Raw genomic sequence first — 21102 nt, 5'->3', positions numbered from 1 at the left:
GACCAATGCCTTCTTTTAAACAAACAAAAGCACAGAGGTAGTTCTTTCCTCCCTTTTTTCCTTTCTCCCTCCCTTCCTCCCTCCATCCCTTCCTCCCTCCCTCCCTCCCTTCCTCCCTCCCTCCTTTCCTCCCTCCCTTCCTTCTTCCCTTCCTCTCTCTCTCCCTCCCTCCCTCCCCCCCTCTCTCTCCCTTCCTCTTTCTCTCCCTACATCTTTGTTTCCTTTGCTTTTCTTTTTACTGTGATGGAATTGGACCCTGGGGCACATGCTAGGTAAACACAAGTGTGCTCCCATTTAGCGACATCCCAAGGCCCAGATCAGACATTCACAATGTTTACAGCACTGGGCAAGCACTAGTCCACCTGACTCCAAGCATTCTCATCACAGCAGGTGGGAAAGCATCAAGAATGCTCTTGGGGTCTGCTCGAGGGTTTCTCTCTGATGAAAATCCTAGATAAAAGACAGGAGTGGCCTGATGCCCTTCAGCTGTTTTGAATTAAAAACTCACATTATTGTTTTCCAAAGTAGTTGTATGTCCTAAATCATAAATAGATGCTTGTTCTGACTACCACATCTTTCTGATAAAGGTCAGAGGGCAAATGACCAGATTTTGGAAGCCACATACATCCTGCCACACATTCTTCCACAGTTGTCAATAACCCTTTAAAACTATACTGACCATGTTTATTACTTAGCTCTAGACCATGTGAAAGCAAGACTTTGGGAGCTATAACCTCTGACCTTTGTTGGCTGACCTCTGACTTAGCGCCCACGAACTAAGCATGGAACAGAGATGGTTGAAAGGGTTTTGATCTGGATCTGTCCCCTGAGTCAAATTTTCACCTCTGTGGACTAAACGTTTCTAAGGCTCATTCAAAGGTTCTGAGACTGTCACCAGATCACTGAACCAAGCATATTTTCTCCTGATTCCAAGCAAGGACCCTGTGTTCATCCAGCCTCAAGGACACACATCTTGCTACTCTGAGCCTGGCACTCCCTTGCCTACGACCATGTCATGTGACCACCTTTCCAGTGAGAGGCAGCTGATGTCAAATACAGAAGAGGGGATGGCCGACAAGAACCTGCCTGTGGAGAGACACAAACAGAAGACATGCGTCCACCCACCTGAGTCAGTTCTCCCTTCTTCTTGCAGTTAGTTCCTCCAATGAAGATCATGTTAGGCATGACTGGCCGGGGGAATTCGAACACAAAGTCATACCGTAACAGCCACAGAGAGTTTTGGTGTAAGATCGGTAGGGACACGTCTCTCTTGAGGAGTTCTGAGGCGAGGACTTCATACTTTGCATACAGACGGTAAAATAAGTAGTTCTCTAAGACGTTAACAATGAAGTTGGCCACCCGTTGGGGGAATGTCATGTGGTCTGAGAATTGGGTGTAGAATCTGGGAACATAGGACACGGGGCTAGGACTTTGTCCATGCATGTGCTCCAGAGAGCATGGGAAACCTCTGAAGAGGTAGACAGAGGGCAGGTTCAGATACTCAGCCAGGATCACACCACAGGGCATGGCTGGGTCTGTGAATAGAGCATCAAACTTGCTCTCCCTGAGGAAGCCGAGGGTGGCAGAGTCCTTCAGGAGGCTCTGGCAGCTGAAAAAGCACAGGTCGATGATAATCATGTTGTTCCTGTATTCTCTTAAAGGAGCCATCAGCTGTGAACGGGGAGCAAAGTGGTTGTTTCCAAAGATGCGGAAACGCATCTGCAGCTCTTCAAGGTCATAGGACACTGGGAAGGTTTTCCTCTTGTAGTATTTGGATTCTCCCAAAAGCAAGTTGACTTCTGGCACTAGCACTGTGACGTCATGTCCCCTTTGACTGAGATTCTCCACTATCTCCTTCATGCTAAGCCAGTGGCTTCCATCCTGGGGGACCACGAGCAGCTTGTCACCTAGAACCGAGCCCCAAAGCACTAGGAAGAGAAACCCTGCAGGAACTCTCTGAGCAGCAGGAAGAAGGCAAGCCATCCTAGAGAAAGTTAAAGCAACAGCAGTGAACACTCCTGAAGCCACAGGGCTCTGAGCTACTCCCTCTAACACACACGGTGATTTGAATACCCCCGCCTTCCTCTTCCTTGCTCTGAATCATACCCTCTACTACAAAGAAAGAGAAATTAATATTTAACCATACAGCACATGGCTCGCTTTCCCCAGCTTATCAGCCTTCCTTGGAGATTCTAGGTTTCTTTATCTCCACCAATGGACCTCTCCCTCTCCAGTAGATCTTTGCTACTATTTAAGGACAACCTGGAGGGGTCTGGGGGCCCCAGCAGACTGCACCTTGTGAGGTCGGTGGAGGGATGGCTCCCTCTCTCCATGCCTTGACACTTTCTTGCCAACCTTGTTCACAACAGGGAGGAAGCACTAACTTAACAGAGGACATATTCAATGCTCAGAGCAACACAGAGCCCTGTCCGCCTCCAAATTCTTTATCTTCATCTTCTCCTGTGTGTCTTTGGGTCCATATGGCCCTATCTTTAGAAGGATTCCAGTCTTACTATAGTGGGACCCATCCTGAGGACCTCTTCTTCACTAGCTCCAGCTGCAAAGACTGTGCGCCCAAGGTCAACTTGGGAGCTTCTGGGCATTGACTTCACTGTATTTTGGGAGAGACACAAGTTAGGCCTTAACCCCCCACCCATCTTCTCACACAGTACAAAGCTCAGAACGCAGTTTGGCCTGCCATCTACCAGCGAGAAACTGAGGGTGTTGCCTAAGCAGAGGATATTTCTAGTGACCTTTGTAGCTTTTGAAAGAAAACTAAAATTAGCTGCTGCTAGCCCAACTGTTAACAAACTATGGGATTTAGAATGCCTTCATGGTAAACAAATGGTAGAAAATGAGGATAAGTTTAGTGTAAAAACTTAACCGAGGGGTGGGCTGGAGAGATGGCTCAGTGGTTAAGAGCACTGACTGCTCTTCCAGAGGACCCGGGTTCAGTTCCTAGCACCCACATAGCAGCTCACAACTGTCTATAACTCCAGTTCCAGAGGATCTGGCACCATCACACAGACATACATGCAGACAAAACACCAATGCACATAAAAAGAAATAAATCTTAAAAACAAAACAAAACTGAATTGAGGGCCAGGAATGAAATTCAGACAGTAGAATGCTTGCCTAGTCAGTAATCCTTGCACCAGGGAGGTGGAGGCAGAAGGATCGGAAGTTCAAGGTCATCCTCAGCTACATAGTGAGTTTGAGGACAGCCTGGAGTACATGTTTCCCTCAAAAACAGGAGAGGCCCAGAAGATAAGGCTCAGCAGTGAAGAGCAACAACTGCTCTTCTAGAGGACCCAAGTTTGATTCCTAGCTCCCTCACGGCAGCTAAAACCTGTCTGTAAATCCAGCTCCAGGGCTAGGATACCTTCTTCTGACCTCATGGTGCACAGATTTGCATACAGGCAAACGCCCATACACATACAAATAAAATAAATAGGATCTCAAAACAAATTTATAAAAAAGAACTTAAGAGGATTTTATTTGCAATTCTAGAATCAGTTGGCACCTCAAATAAAGTGAGTGTTGCAGTGAGCCAACCTGGGAGACAATCGCCAAAGGCCTTCAGAACCCTCTACGTCACGCTCGTCACGGTGTTCGGTGGGTTAATGTAGTCAAGGGGGCTACTTCAGAAAAAGTTGACATTCCCAGACACACACAACCAAATACCTCCTAGTTAACAAATAAGAATAAACCCATTTTGTTAACATACATCAGTCGGGGGACAGAAATCTGTCAAAGACTGGCCTTGCTGGATTTTCTCAAGTCCATTGAATGTCTGGCCTCCTGGGCAGCAGCTGGAAACCCTAATTTCCTTCTTCATTTGTTCTATTGCAACGTCACATGCCCTGCAGCTTCCAGAAAATTCTACAGTACCCTTAGGAGAAGATGTGCTTGGGAAAAGCAAATAACCATTCTGGTGCCGCTATGTGAACAGTGTGCCCTTCACGTGTCCTAAAATGTCCAAAAAGCCACAGGACTCCTAGATTGTATTTTGAAACACTTCATTTGATATTAAGGGTAGATAAACATTCCGGCTAATGGCCTAAGCCTTTCTTATTGATGCATGCCATTGATCTCAATGACAGAGCCCTGGAGAGTGAAATCTACAAACAAATATGATGAGCATGTTCCAGTAACATCAGAGCTCAGGTCAGATGTGACCAGAGGTGTGCATTTTCTAACCCTCCTTGTGGTGATTTAAATGAAAATTACCCTGTAGGCTAATAGGGAATGGCACTACTTAAAAGGATTAGAACCACCTCGTTGGAGGAAGTGTGTCACTGGGGGTTGGCTTTGAAGTTTCAGATGCTCAAGTCTGGCCCAGTGTCTCTCTCTCCCTGCTGCCTGCCAATTCAGATGTAGAACTCTCAACTCCTTCTCCAGCACCGTGTCTGCCTGTGTGCCACCATGCTTCGAGCTGTGACAATCATGGACTAATCCTCTGAACTGTAAGCCAGCCCCAATTAAATGTTTTCCCTTATAAAAGCTGCCATGGTCATGTTGCCTCTTCACAGCAATAAAAGCCCTAACTAAGACACTTCCCCTAGACGATATGCATAATAACCAAGATGTCAGCTCTGATCATCCCCTTTCCTTGAGGCTCTGCTAGTGTCCCATCTGTGATACCTTCCCTGGTAAGCCCATGGTCAAATGGCCCAACCTGTCACTCTGGAGCTCCTTCCCTTCTTTGCCATCATTACCTCACATACTGTGCGTCGATTGTATCTCTTCGACTACCAGGAGTGTGCACTGGGCAGGGCCCATCAACACTCCTTTCACTTTCTATTACATCTGCAGCATCCAGATCAGTGTCTGGCATACAGGAGGCTCTTGGTATGTGTTTGTGGGAGAGTGGACTAGTTTTAGGGCTGCCTATCTGTTTTATCTGTGCGCTTCATTTTCATTCACATTGTAAAAATTCACTCAAGGAAGAGCAAGCCCAGAACCAGCTCCCTTTTGAGGAGCTGATCACTGACTTTTGGACAAGTGTATAAAGGAAAAAACCAACCGTTATGTATACTCTCATTCACACAGCACTTGTGTTACCAGACTGAGGGAGGGGGGTCCTCCCACCCAGCTGGTATGTATGACTCAACTCCGGCACTTAGCGGAGTTGACAAAGTCCTCAAGTCCTTGTGGGGCTCCGTCCCACAAGGCTGTCTCCCGTTTCAGACACCCACAGCTCCTGTACTGCTGTAGGCCAGAGGCTCCTTCCCTTGGCTCTGTACACTCTCTTAGGACCGCTCATAGAACTGACATTACTCAGCTAAAGGCTATGACAGTAGGTGTCAGCAACAGTGCAGCAAGACACAGATGGAGAAGTGCAAAGGGTGTGGGGGCAGGGAATTTCCCTTCAGCACCCTGGCAGCTCCCCAAACTCATTCCCTCTGTGCTTTAACATGGGCTTCATTATGCAACACACGGGGTTGATTGCATTATTGTTGACCAGTAATCAGTCCAACCTCAGCTCCTTTCTCGGTCCGTCCCTCTAACCTCAAAACTCCCCTCCTTAGAAACTTTACAAAAGTCTCCCTCTAACATAAGCTAAAAAAAACCAAAAAACAGCTTGTTACAAATAATGAACCAATACAGCTTTGCCCTCCCTCCCTCAGGAAATTACAGGCATCTGTAAAACTCTGGACAGAAAGTCAGGACAAAGACCCGTCTATTCCAAATTCTGTATTATACTCTCACAACACATAATCTGTTACTTGCCTTTAAGATATTAATGTTAGAGAAGTGTGCTTCTAGGTAGCACGTGATGAGGGCCCCTGGGGAAGAATCAGAAATCCGGTAGTCTGCTTTCAGTCAGCCACCATCAGCCAGTGAAGCAATTCAGCCTCTGAACTCCGGCTTTCCCAACCACCACAGAGGAGGGAGGGGCATGTTCTGCCTAAGCAGCACTCTGCTGAGGGCGGACCAGGGAGTAATAGATGTGGAAAGCAGGCTGTCCTGAGAGAGGGTGTTCTTTGCTTCACAGAACTGGCTCACCAAGACCTTGTCACGCACATGCATACTCTGGCTTGCCAGAGCTTGCCTTAACCTTGGCACCCTAGCGTGATGGGGCTCAGGAAAGCAGATTAAAAGGGCCGTCCTAAGGGCAAGGCTGGTCCCAGGAACACAGCCACGATGAAAGATCTTTGTTTAAGACATACAAAGATTCCACTGAGTCCAAGCTGGGGAGAGGCATCCTCAAGGTTCTTTTTGTCCAGAATGAAAAGAGATAATGCAAGGGTGCCCATATCCTGGCTCTGCCTACACAGCAGTGAGAAACCCCTCCCCAGAGATTCACAAAGGAAGCACACTGCAGTTCTATCCTTCCTGAGAAGCTGAGCAAGGTTCTTTCCACAACAGCAAGCACTCTGGAGAAAGAAAGGCTTTAAGAAAGTTGGGAGAAGTAAGAGGAACTGTAACCTCGGATTCTTTATGCTGACACACACACACACACACACACACACACACACACACACACACACACACACCTTCCTGAGAGGCCCATGGCCTGGGTCCTTCTGAGCAGAATCCTGCTCAAACATCAGCAGGCTCATCTGGGTGCTGGAAGAAGGAAGTCCTGTTTCTGTTCCCAGAAGGCCCAAAGAGACATGGTTGAAGGCAGGAGGAGGGCAGGAGAGGAAATCGAGGAGCTATCACAGCATAGTATCACTAGAAGGGTGCCTCGCAAGCTTTGACTCACGAGATTTGACTCAGCTATTTTTTAGACTGCTCTGTGCATGTGACTCTGTGTGTGTGTGTGTGTGTGTGTGTGTGTGTGTGTGTGTGTACATGCGTGCATACAGACACAGGGGTGTGCAGATGTGGGCATGTGGGGAGTGTTTCTGTACTTGGCATTAGAAAAGGGAGTCTGGTATGACTGTTACTCTAAGTTTGAACCCTGAAGAATTGCTGCCTGGGAGGCCCAATTGTGCCTTGGGAGGTATTACAGGTCTTACCACACTCTGCCTGAGAGTACAGGGAAAGGTCAGCTTTCACCCAGGATTTCTGAAGAACAAACAACTCTGGTATGAGGCACACACCAGTGGAACAAAGGGATGGACCCTGAGATGGAACCAGTCTCTGTGGATAGTGAGCAGATGCCCCTACCCCACCCCACCCCAAAGCAAGTGAAGGACACCTGACATTTGGAGTAGGGAAGAGGTCTGAAGGTTTGTAGGGGACACTTTTATGGCAGGACCTGAGTGCTGTCGGAAAGTTTAGCCTTGTGGAGGAGTTCCCTTCTCAGGTACTCATCATTCCAGATCCTTCTGATATCTACTGGCCGTGGACAACGGACCCAGGACCTCCAGATGCCGGAGAACATACAGAACAATTTGAGACATGAAAAATCTAGATCCAGAACATAAGAATGGGAAAATGAAATTAATTAACTGCCCCATTTTATCTCTGCTGCAGTGATAAAATGCACTGGCAGAAAGAAGCTTAGCGAGAAGGCCTCATTGCCACTCGTGAGTCCAGGTTCCAGTCCATCATCACAGAGAAGTCATACAGCAGGGACGTGAGGCAGCCAGTCAGATCCCAATCAAAGGCAGAGAAAAATGAATGCGTACATGCTTAGTGCTCAGGGAGCTTTCTCTACTTCTATAGAGCCCAAGGACCCAAACCAGGGAATGGTGCTGCTCACTTTCAGACTGGATCTCTTCCCATCAATTCTGGCAGCCAAGACAATCCCCTACAGACATGCCCATAGGCCAACCCAAGGTAGATAATCCAGGTGATTCTCGGTTGTATCAAGTTAGTAATTAAACTAACAGTCATGCTAATGTTTTAGTACAGATCTGTATAATTGTAACCACATAACAATATACTCCATTCAATTCATCAAGTTACATAAACAGTCGATGCAATGTTAGATCCTGAGTTTGGACCCCAACATCTACATAAAAATCCAAGTGTAGGGATGGGAGGAAGCCCTGAGTGAGTGACGTCCCTAGTGAATGTGTATTTTCACATGAGCATGGCCTGAGACCAATTGGCCCACGGTAAGTTGGCAAAGCCATTATCTATATGGGACAGCTAAGAGACAGAGAACCTCATGTGACATCAGCTTTGTTGTATGTGTGTCTGTCCTGTCTTCATCTTCTCACAGCCGCCCCTAGCCAGGTTCCAATCCCCAAGCCTCGAAGGAGGCAGCATCCAAGCACCACAGCGCAGACCTGTAATCCCAGTGCTGGGGAGGCAGAGACAGGAAGAGTCCTGAGGCTCCCTAGCCAGCCAGTCTAGATGAACCAGTGAGCTACAGGTTCAGTGAGACTGTGACGCAAGAAAATAAGATGTAGTGCAATAGAGGAAGACATTTGATGTTGACTTCCATTCTTTACACACGTGCGTGCACACACACACACCAACAACACACACATGTACACACAAATACATACACACAAATACACCACACATACACACCACATACACACATGCACACACAAATATACACACACCACACATACACACACCACACACACCATCACACATACATGCACACACAAATATACACAACACACACACACATATACACACACACACACACACACACACACACACACACGACTAGGCAGTGTTTCCTCCTTATCAGACACAGGACCCAGGCTAGAAATCTTATTCTCTAGTAATATGAAACCTGTGTAGTTTTCCAAGAGATAACCTTCTCACCTGAAATGGGATGAAGAGATACATACATCTAGATGTCACTCAGTGAAATTTTACCTTTTACTGATATTATGCTCCTGGTCTTAGTTAAAGGGCTAGCTTTGAGATCTGAACACTTTGTAGTGAAGTTGCCTTGCTTCCTATTTATCTATCAATAACCTTACATATAGAAGACCTTTCCCTTGTGTAGATCCTCAGCAGATACATAAAATCATAGACATACAAAAACAATACTTATCTGTAAAACTATGGCTCAAGGCACTTACGTTTTCTAGGTCCACAGATATATAATCGTATATCGCTTTTATATCTATAAACACAGGAGTGGTACAATGAGCCACTAACATCACTGCTGTTCAGAGTTCCAGGTTCCACCCTGGAAAAGAGGGCAGGGGTGCAGGCACGGCCTGGGGAGTGCTTGGCACTTCATTAATAAAGGGGAGGGAAGGAAGACCTTTGAGCTGACTCACCCTCCTAAGATCTTGCCATCTGCAGCTCACTTGCCTGACTATCCCCAAAACAGAAAGCCTCACTTCATGGTTTCCAATTTTATTTACGTGTGTGGGTGTTTGGCCTACCTGTATCTCTGTGCACTACTTGTATGCCTATTGCCCTTAGAGGCCAGAAGAGGGGCACCAGATCTTCTAGGACTTGAGTTGCAGATGGTGAGCAGCTGTGTGGTTTCAGGGAATGGCACCCAGGTCATCTCTCCCACCCCATTCCTCATCTTGATACAACTAAGTCTGTAGTCTGTCCTCTAACCTTGTAGAAAGACAAGTACTTCACTTTGTCTAAAAAGTCATTTCCTCTCATAAAAATATGTCAGTTTATGAGAAAATATGTCCCAGTTACAAGGTCTGCTGGACCTTGTAGGTGGTCAGAACAATAGATAGCAAAGAACAACCCACCCCTAACCAATCTGTACACTGAGATAAGATACCAAAGATTGGGTACAATGTACTCACCAAGAATGTTATGCTTGTACTTATCAAGACATTTTTGCTTGAAAGTGATTGCATCACAATTTAAACGGCCTGAACCAACACTATTATTCCACAATGTTTTAGAGGTGTGTGTTCTAGCAAAAGGAAATCAGCACTATAGATTTCAGAAGAGGAGACTGTTCGTATGCCACTATATGCCTAATATCTTTTTAAAATTAATCAGAGATTAGGAATGTGGCGATACACAAGATACACAAAGTGCCCAAAGCAAAGCTGTACTTCATCGATGACCACTTCAAAATAGAAAAGGAAAATCGACCATTTGTACAATAATTTCTCCCAAGCCAATAAAATACCTAGGAACAAATTGTAATAAAAAGATATGTGCTTTTTATTACAACAGATACAAAATAAGATCTGAAGCAGTAAAAAAAATCAGACTAATTCTGAATAGAATGATATATAATGAATAGAAAAACCCTGCTAATGTTTCTCAAATTAGACAAAAATATATTTCATATGATATTAACAGAGCCTTAGTGGTATGCTGGGATTTTTTTTTCTTTGTTTGTTTGTTTGGTTGGCTGGTTGTTTTTTAGAATCCAATAAAACCATTTTAAATTTTAAGGAGGAAAGGGTATTCTGGAGCCCAACAAGGAAATTTAGAACAATGAAAGTACAGCTTGGGAACATGTCTCCCAGACACTAACTTACTATGAAGCGTCTTCATCAAGATAGGTTCTGATCACGAGTGGGTAAGCCAGTCAGGGGGACAAGAAGATAACTGAGCAGCAGATGCAAGGAATTCAGAAAATTAAATACAGTAAATAATCATTTCAGTTTAGAGGCCAAATAAAGGAACTAACAGCAAATAGCACTAAAGCTGTCCTTTGAGAAGACATATAACATGTACCCTTTACACTATATCTTAAAAAATCTCTTGCCAGAAAGTAAAATAAAGTTGTCAACAGTGGAGGAATCAAATGCTTTAACCAGAGCATAGAGAAAAATGTGTGTACATGTTTGGCTGGTAAAGAAATGAAAAAGCTGAAGTACAAATGTTATCAAAAATAAATTTCTTTGATTTGATTACTCCAAAGGAAAAATTCCAAATGGGAAAAGATGAAAAGCCATCAGGGGAGAAATACACAGAACATATAAAAACGCTAAGCATTAGTATGCCCAGTCCTCAGGGAGTTCAAAGGAGCTCATCATTAGACCCTCCTGTCTTGGCTACAGCATGGGAATACATAGCTCACTAAAGAAGGCATGGGAATGGCGGACATGCCCATGAAGGCAAGCAGTGAGAACTGAGGTGAGTGCTGCGTGGGACGTTTTGCCCAGAAGAGTCAACAGACTTTAGAAGGTAGATAATATCAAGATTTGGAGACGATATGAAAAGACAAAAACTCCCACAATCTCTTCATGTTAGTGTGAAGATTTGAAATTAGTTTCTCAAACACGTTAAAAATGAAGAGGTGTGTATACCACTCAACCCACCCACCTTACTCCTTATGGGAATAAGGCAAGTGTGTGGAAACACTGTAATGTCACCAAAATAGAAACTTTTATCATTTAAATGGGAAATGTCAGGAAGTGCCTGGAATAATGTCTAGTACTTACTGGAAAATAAAAAAGGAAAAATAAAGAACATTAAGCCAACTCTAACACTGGATTCTATGTTAATTTCAAGTGCAATGATTTACATTAGGCATGCACAAGCATGCAAGTCTTGAACAATACTCTAAAGACTGCTCCCATATGGAATAACTCAGTATTCAAGCAAGGAAATTTTCATCTCATTCTGGTTTTTGCTATTATTTTTTCAGAATAGTAATAAGAAAGGAAGCCAAGAAATGATAGATATGTAGATGACTACATATGTTGATCAGGAAGGACATATTTATAAAATCTTCAGGTTTACATTAAAAAAAACTGACATGAAGTGATTCAGTGAACCAGAAATCCTAATTTCAGTGAATGTAAATGAGAAGATACAGTTGAATACAAAATTTCTTCTTTCTCAATGTCCAGAGCCTGATTCACAGGTGTCTTGGGGTTTCCAATGCTGTGTTAAAACACCATGATCAAAAGCAACTTGGGGAGGAAAGGGTTTATTTTGTCTTATAGCTTATGAGTCTATCACTGAGGGAAGCCAGGGCAGGAACCTGAAGGCAGGAACTGAAGCAGAGGCCATGGAGGGGTGCTGCTTACTATCTTGCTCCTCATGGCTCGCTCAGTCTGTTTCTTATACACCCCAGGACCACCTATCCAAGGACAATGAACTGGGCCCTCCTAAATCAATCTCTAATTAAGAAAATGCACTAAAGACTTGCCTACAAGCAAATCTTATGAAGGCATTTTCCCAATTGAGAGTTCCTTTCCCCAACTGATTCTAGCTTACGTCAAGTTGATATAAAACTAGCCAGCACAGTAGGGTTACTGGAGATTAAGCTCAGGGCCTCACACATACTAGGCAAGTACTCATGAGGGAGCTGTAGCCCTAACCATCCAGCTCATTCTTCATGAAGGAGAGATAATATACCTTGGGCAGCGGCCTTCCCTGATGGCAGCTGACTCCACCAATGAAAACTATGTTGGGCATTACAAGTTTGGGGAACTCCGATACTAAATCTACGTGCACAACCAAACCGACACTTGGCTGAAGAGATCATGCACTGTGACAGGTATCTGAGACAGTTTTGAAAAACCAAGGGCAAAGTACATTCCCCCATGTAGTAGAGAGGTTCTCCACTCATTCTTTGAAAGTCACAGTGTCTGTGAATCTCAAAAGAGCTCTGGGGACATAAGAAATAGGACTGGGTCATTGAGCACCCTCTTTAAGATGGCGGCAAAATATTCCTCTGTTGAAGACCATGATGGGAGTGAAAACTCCTAGGCAGCAATCACACCATACTTATCAAAAGGATCTAGAAACAGAGCAGCAAATGAACTCTGCTTTAAGTACTCACTAACTTCTTGTCATTAAACAAATTCTTCAGTGCAAAAAAAAAAAATTCAAAAATACCATTCACTGGACTCATTAATAGAGAAAGTCTACTATCTTTCCTGTGTCTTCCTTTGTCAATAAAATCTTGAATTTGTGGTCCAAATCCCCCAGAGTGTGAGAAGTTGAATAGGACTTTATCATAAAATTCAATGATTGTCCCTAACTCACCTCTGACATGATTACCACCACTCTCTGTGGATGAGTTTCTCCACAACCATCCGCATGGTGAACCAGTGGCTCCCATCCATGGGCACCACCAGCAGCCTGCCTGCCTGGGCAAAGCCAGAGGCCAGCAGCAGACACACACACACAGAGGAAGGGCGCCTGGGAGAGCTGCAGGAGCCATAGGAGAAGCAGAGCCCAGGGGAATCCAGCTTCTGGGTCTTTGCTGCTCTGATTTATGGGGGCATAGGGCAGGGGGTGTTGGGGGAGGAAGAGTACAGGGACAAACCTTCTCCTGTGGAGGGCATGCACTCACTGCACATCCGTCAAGGCACGCTCCCTAACAGTGGGTAACCAGTAAGAGCAATAACAAATGAGCAGTCTTCATTGGGATGCCAATTGTATGTCTACCTGATCAAGAAAGCTTAAAAATCTTTAGCCCTGGACAGAGGTGTGCAATGTGTCATCAGGCAATTTACAAATAGCTATGAAGAAATGTGTGTGACTCCACAAGTATCCCAAAAGTAGAGGAAAGTGAGTTTTGAAAAAAGCTTGCATTTCTGGAACTGGTTTCAAAGCAAAATGGGTGCGATTTCTTCAGACTACCACACTCTTTGCTCAAAAAGGAAATGCTGCCTCTGTTTCCAAAGTGTGAGGGGAGGATCCTTAGCCTGAGCACACACATGCATGCACACATGAGCGCACACACCACAGACAGTGAAACAACTCTTCCCCCAATGGATATATCTGCATCACAGTCTTTCATTTACCGCTCAAAGAACATTGTGAAAGAGGGACCACCAAGACTGTAAGAGTCAGAATACCAGGAAGTCTGCTGTGAAACAGTCTGTCTGGCGTAAATGAAACCGGAACAACGGCAATTTCAATGGACAGGCTAATGTGGAAAGGAAATGTTCACAGGGTCCTACTGCTAGACAAAGAACTACAGGCAACTAATGACTACTGAGAGCGGGAGAGTTAGCCTCTCCCAGGCATGAGACTTTTATTGGTTGTCCAATACAAAGTGGTCAGCCCTGAAACCATATACACACAAACAATGAAAACAGACTCAGCAGGCTCTATTTGTATATTCGTGAAACACACACACACACACACACACACACACACACACACAAAACAATAATAATCAAGAAGAAGAGGCTATCAATTTGAGAGTGGAGGTATGGATGGGGTTGGAGGGAGGGAAAGGAAAGGGATAATAATATAATTCTGTCTCGATTAAAAATGTAAGCAAAAAAAAGTTGATCCAGAAAAATTATCACTATTACAGGAATTAAAAACATTCATACGGCCGGGCGGTGGTGGCGCACGCCTTTAATCCCAGCACTCGGGAGGCAGAGCCAGGCGGATCTCTGTGAGTTCAAGGCCAGCCTGGTCTCCAAAGCGAGTTCCAGGAAAGGCGCAAAGCTACACAGAGAAACCCTGTCTCGAAAAACCACAAAAAAAAAAAAAAAAAAAAAAAAAAAAAAAAAAAAAAAAAAAAAAAAACATTCATACATAAGATGGTGAAAACACTCAGATATTTGAGATTCAAAAAACAAAACAAAACATGTTGAAGTCTTGAAAATTTTAAGAAAAAGTTACTATTTAAAGCAAAGGAGAAAGTTAACCAATTTGGACTCCCACAAACAAAAACAGTGAAAAAATAGAAAAAGAGCACATATTTGAAAGGCTGTGTGTTACTATTCCTGAACTGCGGAGGAAGGTAATTGGTAACGTCGGTTACCAGATGTGAGTGTGCTATTCGCCCCAGAGGGAATGCAAAGGACTCAACTGGCCAGGGAAGCAGGCGCTGAAGACTGAAGTGGATACATAGAATTTTTCATGTTCAAAATTAATGAAATGCTGCTCCCGAGGTTCTGTGCTCCTGAGAGGAGAGCGGAATTAGGAAATGCTCAGAGTTTAAGAAGGGACTAAGGATAACTAGTCCTGGAAGTAAACGTCTATCAATATTAGATGGTTAAAAAGACAGAGGTACATCTGAAACAACACGCTGTGGTGAAAAGGTGTAGGGGGAGGTGGAGAACACAGAGTGAGAGGTGGATTGATCAAACTATATTGTACGCATTTATGAGATTATATATATATATATAACAAAAATAACATTAAATTTTCAAGTATTAGAAGATGGCTATCACTTACTGAAAGGTGAAAAAGGAAGATAAAGAATCTTATGTCCAGACTGACGCTGGATCTTATTTTAAGAAAATAGTTCTGAATGTTTAGAACTACACATATATTTGTGAAATAATTCCTCAAAACTAAGAAACATACAAAATTCTTAGGGGCACTTTTTAAAAGAAGAGGTAGAGTACAGGAATGAGCAAAATGAAGCTTCATTTCTTACTGTGTTTTTCACTCTGTTTCAAAAACAATGCAGGTTGGTGATTATGTACAAGAATGTCACGGATGTACATACAAATCAAGAAGCACTATTTATACATCACACAACTGCGCAACTGTGTGTGAATGGTCAAAAGAATTAGTTAGAGCAAAGAGACTGAAAAATGACAAATGGAAATGACAAACCACAGCTCAGTAAAGAACAACTTCATTGTCCAAAGCCAGGCCTCTGACCTTTCTTCCTTCCTTCCTTCCTTCCTTCCTTCCTCCCTCCCTCCCCCTCCCTCTTTCTGTATATCTTACTTTCTTGCTGTCTCCATGGCTGGCAGGCAGCTGCCTGAATTCTGGCCCCAGGCATCTCCCTCTGTTCCTCCCTCATTCTCTGTTCTTCTCACTTCTCTCACCTAGATTTTTCTCCTCCTATTTATTCTCTCTGCCCACCAGCCCTGCCTATCCCCCTCCTGCCTAACTATTGGCCATTCAGCTCTTTATTAGACCAATCAGGTGCCTTAGGCAGGCAAGGTGAAAGAAATGCAACACATCTTTACATAATTAAACAAATACAGCATAAACAAATGTAACACATCCTTACATTGTTAACAAAGGCAGCAGAAACAAATGTAACAAACTTCACATAGATGAGTTTTTTTTTCTTGTTTCTTTTACTCAGCTTCACATAGTTAAAGTAATATTCTGCAGCAGAAACAAATGTAACACATCTTTGCCTAGTTAAAATAGTATTCCACAACACCTCTCTTCATGTGCTAAAGGAGAGATAACATACCTTGGAAACTGGCTTTCCCTGGTGGCAGTTGATCCCGCCCACAAAGACCATGTTGGGCATCACAGGTCTGGGGACCTCCAACATAAAGTCAGTGCGTAACAACCAAATGGACACTTGGCTGACGAGGTCATCCATAGTCACTGGGGTCTGGAGAACTTCGGAGGCAATGTCTGTAGCAATTTTGAAAAAATGGTGGCAAAATGCACGCTCCCCCATGTAGGAGAGGTAGTTCCACACTCTCTCTGTGAAAGTCATGGTGTCTGTGAATTTCGAGAGAAGTCTGGGAACATAAGAAGGAGGGCTGGGGCACTGGGCACCCTCTTCAAGATAGTGACAAAATATTCCCCTGCCAAAGACCACAGATGGGAGTGAAAAGTACTTGGCCACAGTTAAGCCACACACATCGAAAGGATCCAGAAACACAGCATCAAAAGAACTCTGCTTCAAGTACTCCACCAACTTCTTGTCGTTAAACAAATCTCTACAATGTGAAAACAGTAATTCAAAGAAACTTCGGGCTGGACTCCCTATTAGAGGAACCAGTCCCTCTGCTGCACCTTTCCATTGAACATCAATAAAAACCTTGAACTCTTGGTTTAAATCCTCTAGGGTGTGAGAAATTGAATACGTCTTCACTGTCATATTCAGGGATTTTCCCAGCTGCCAACTCACCTCTGGCACAACTACCACCACCTCATGCCCCCTGTGGATGAGTTTCTCCACAACCGACTGCATAGTGAACCAGTGGCTCCCATCCATGGGCACCACCAGCAGCCTGCCTGCCTGGGCAAGGCCAGAGGCCAGCAGCAGACACACACACAGAGGAAGGGAGGCTGGGAGACCTGCAGGAGCCATGGGAGCAGCAGAAGCAGAGCCTGAAGCAATCCAGCTGCCGGAGACTCTGAGCTCTTCTAACAAAGGAGGAAGTGTGAGTGAGTTAAATCTCCCTCCTCAGGAGGGCGTGTACTCACACCATTAAAAAACAACAATCCTGGACAATGATTTACTTGGGAGAACAGTAGTAAATGATCTAACATTATTATGAGATGTACTCGTTTGCTCCCCAGATAAGAAGGGTGTGTGATCTATTTCTTGGACAGAATCAGGCAATGTGAGTTTAGAAATAGTTGTGAAGAAATATACTTGACCCTGAGGAGTCCAAAAGTTTTCACAAAAGGAAGCAAAGTTTCAAAGAATCTTACATTTCTAGAATTGGTCTCAAAGCAAAATCTGGACACTTTCTTTAGAGCACGAGACTGTGCTCCAAAGGGATTTGCTGCCACTGGTTCCAAAGTCTAGGGGAAGGGTCCTTAGCCTGGTCCCACCCACAGTCAGTGGTTAGAAACAACTCTGCCAGATGAGCAATGCTGCTTGTCTTCGTGCATGTGCCGTAGAATTCTTGTTCCACTTCCAAACACTGTGTGTCCTCTGAATTGCTGATGTAAGAGTGACAACCATCTTCACAGACCACTCCAGGGACTAAAAGGAAGTTGACCATCATCCCAGTTCCAACATCCCGATGTTGTAGACAGCTGCATATTCTATGGAGAGGCCGAGAGCTCTGATGTGAGCCTTTTCAGTTATCCAGGGGCCTTCTGCCCAGATCTATGGATTTGGCTCCCATGTCACTGCTGCATCTGCTTGGTTGTCTCCACCTTGTGGTTGCTGTGAATGGTGCTGACAACCTCATACAGGTTTTTCTTAGGAATTGGTCCTTTCAGTGTACATTCCCTCCACACTCCCACTTCCTACCCCCTAACCCTCTCACCTCCACCCCCCCATCCTCGAGCTCCCAGTTTACCCAGGAGATTTTATCTATTTCCTCTTCCTAGGGTGTTCCATGCATGTCCCTCTTAGAGTCCTCCTTGTTACCTAGCTTCTCTGGGGTTGTGGTTTGTAGCCTGGCTATCCTTTGCTTTACATCTAATATCTACTTATGATTAAGTACATACTATGTTTGTCTTTCTGGGTCTGGGTTACCTCACTCAGGATGTTTTTTTTCTAGTTCCATCCATTTGCCTGCAAATTTCATGATGTCATTGTTTTTTTTTTACCATAATACTCCACTGTGAAAATGTACTCCATTTTCTTTATCCATTCTTCCATTGAGGGGTATCTAGGTTGTTTTCTGGTTCTGGCTATTATGAATAATGCTGCTATGAACATAGTTGAGCAAGTGTCCTTGTGGTGTAATTGTACATCCTTTGGGTATATGCCCAAGAGTGATATAGCTGGGTCTTGAGGTAGATTGATTCCCAATTTTCTGAGAAACAGCCATACTGATTTCTGAAGTGGCTGTGGAGGTTTACACTCCCACCAGCAGTGGAGGAGTGTTACCCTTGTTCCACATCCTCTCCAACATAAGCTGTCATCAGTGTTTTTGATGGAATCTCAGAGTCATTTTGATTTGCATTTCCCTGGCAACTAAGGATGTTGAGCAATTCCTTAAATGTCTTTCGGCCATTTGAGATTCTTCTGTTGTGAATTCTCTGTTTAGTTCTGTACCCCATTTTTAATTGGGTTATTTGAAAGAGATACCTTGATAGAGGGAGCCATTATGGGGTTAAGGAGAAACCTGGTGCTAGGGAAATTGCCAAGTACCCACAAGGATGACCTCAGCTAAGACTCCAAGCAATAGTGGAGAGGGTACCTGAAATGACCTTCCCCTGTAATCAGATTGATGACTTTCATAATTATCATCATAGAACCTTTATCCAGTAACTGATGGAAGCAGATGTGGAGATCCACAGCCAAGCACTAGGCTGAGCTCCAGGAGGCCAGTCGAAGAAAGGGAGGAGAGTTTATAGGAACAAGGGGGGTCGAGATCATGAGGGTGAAACACACAGAGACAGCTGACCCAAGCTAGTGGGAGCTCATGGACTCTGAACTGACAGCTGGGGAACCTGCATAGGATCAAACTAGGCCCTCTGATTGTGGGCAACAGTTGTGTTGCTTGGGCAGTTGGTGGGGCTCCTGACAGTGGGACCAGGATTTATCCCTAGTGCATGAACTGGCTTTTGGAGCTCATTCCCTGCGGAGGGAAACCTCGCTCAGCCTTGATGCAGAGAGGAAGGGCTTGGTCCTGCCTCAACTTGATATGCCAGACTTTGTTGACTCCCCATGGGAGGCCTTACTCTGAGGAGTGGATAGGGGGTGGGGTGGGGAGGGAGGTGAGGGGAGCAGGTAGAGGGGGGCGGGGAACTGTGGTTGGTATGTAAAATGAAAAAAAAACTTTTTAAATTAAAAAAAAAAAAAGACTACTAGCTCATAAGGAAATTCTGGTGTTCCCTGTTGAGAAGCATCAGGCAGCTCTTCAGAGGGCTGTATCATTTTAATTTCCCACCAAGTCTATATCAGTGTCTGGTTTCCACGGACACTCTAAAGATCTTTTTACCTGTTGTTTTAGTTTGGGTTTGGGGGTTTTGTTTCGTTTTGTTTTTTCGTCTTCACGGTGGTGTGGATAGCATCTTGTAGTTTTGATTTGCGTTTTTGAAACCATTCCCACGTCCTGCCTGATCTTGCCAAGACAAGAAAGCAAAGCTTAATTTTGAAAGGCCTAACCCTGCAGTCTCTAATCTTCAGAAACAACCTTGTCTCACTTTCCCATGAATTACTTGAAAATCTCTCATTCATCAGTACACCCCACCCCGGTATGTGAGAAAAATACCACCTCATTATCAAGTCTTTAGTGTTCAGCACAGCATCCATTCAGAATTGTTGCTCTAACTAGGTAGAAGTTTGTTGAGCTCTATAGACTTTGGGTCTGGTTAATCTTGGTACAGATGTTTTTATTTATTTGCAAGTATTTTTAAATAACAAAGTTCATTTAATTTTTTAAAAAAATCAGGTATATCACACATTATTTTATGTATTTATTTGATTTTTTGAAAATTATTATTTATGTTATGTGTGTTTTGCCTCCATGTATATATGTGGACCACATGTATGCAGTGCCCATGGAAACCAGAACTTCCTGGGACAGGAGTTACTGTTATAAACTGTGATGTGGTTGCTGGGAATTAAACCTGGGTCCTCTGAAAAGCAGCCAGTATTCTAGCTACTGAGTCATAGTTTCAGCCCCATAAATTATTTTAAATAATCATAAGGATTTGAAAAGCTTGTGATTATCTTAATTATTTTAATATTCAGCATATTTTTAATTCTGGTAAGAGTTTTGGAAACTATATTGTTTAATTGAATGCATATGTTTTACTTGATAAAGTGCTATACACATTTTACACAAATGAATTCATATGTATATCTTGTTATTCTTGATATTCTGTCCTATTATTGTTTTAAAGATGAACAAAGTCTTTTGAAATTCCGAATCAGCCAGTATAAGAATTAAAACACACAGGTCCACTGTTATAAAACATACACAAAGAAACAGAGTGTTTGACCTGAGTTCACTTGAATCCTAATTGAAACAGCTTACAGCCGCAGTACAGTCCCAAGTCTTACAGGCTGTCTTAGTCAGGCTTTATGATGGTGTAATAAAACACCATGACCAAAAGCATCTTGGGGAGGAAAGGATCTATTTCAGCTTTCCACTCCTAGGTCACACTATCTCACTGAGGGAAGGCAGGGTAGGAACTCCTGGCAGGAACTGAAACAAAAGCCATGAATGAATGCTGTTTACCAGCTTGCTCCTCATGACTTGCTCAGCCTACTTTCTGACACAACCCAGAACCACCAGCCTAGGGCTGGACCGCCTGCCATGACCCGAGGCCTCCCACATTAATCACTGATTAAGAAAATGCACCCCATGCTTGCTTACAGGCCAATCTTGGGACAGTAGTTTCTCAATTGTGGATCCCTCTCCTCAGATAACTTGTGGTATCAAGTTGACACAATCAACCAGGACAGAGGTACATAGTCCAAAAGAGAAACTAAATAGTATAATAATGGCAGGGTCCTTTGCATGTTATCTGTACCTGATAAATCTTCTAAACTAATAAAGAAACTTAGTAACATGGCCAGATAGAACGTAAAAGGACAAATGTATGCTTCAACTACCAATAACCACTTCAAAACCAAAATAAACTAACCTGTACACCATAGCTTTAAAATAATAAAAACCTAGAAATACATTTTAAGGATGAAGATAAAAATTTGTCCGTAATGGACAATTTTTAAGAACAAAATGTTATAATGGGTAT

General features: G+C 43.7%; 1 protein-coding gene and 1 pseudogene across 2 annotated transcripts in view; both read right to left on the bottom strand.

The window, feature by feature from the left end:
* LOC131923443 (UDP-glucuronosyltransferase 1-6) overlaps positions 1-16842 on the bottom strand; it is a 68808-nt gene extending 51966 nt beyond the window's left edge. Inside the window, exons 1-2 of one of the 2 annotated variants that reach the window (XM_059278475.1) lie at positions 5734-5935; positions 1126-1984 (exon numbers count right to left, since the gene is read on the bottom strand). In XM_059278475.1, the coding sequence (XP_059134458.1) occupies positions 1126-1983 (858 nt within the window). In that variant the 5' untranslated portion in view covers position 1984; positions 5734-5935. Of the gene's footprint in view, positions 1-1125; positions 1985-5733; positions 5936-15943 lie in introns of those variants that run through there. The other variant, XM_059278477.1, reaches the window with a different exon arrangement.
* On the bottom strand, positions 12127-13579 carry LOC131923572 (UDP-glucuronosyltransferase 1A7-like; annotated as a pseudogene).
* Positions 16843-21102: the final 4260 nt, after the last annotated feature.

This window comes from Peromyscus eremicus, chromosome 13 (genome assembly GCF_949786415.1).
Source record: "Peromyscus eremicus chromosome 13, PerEre_H2_v1, whole genome shotgun sequence".
In the NCBI taxonomy this organism is placed as follows: domain Eukaryota; kingdom Metazoa; phylum Chordata; class Mammalia; order Rodentia; family Cricetidae; genus Peromyscus; species Peromyscus eremicus.
Note: the sequence above shows the minus strand (reverse complement) of the source record. Positions and strands in the feature narration are given on the sequence as shown.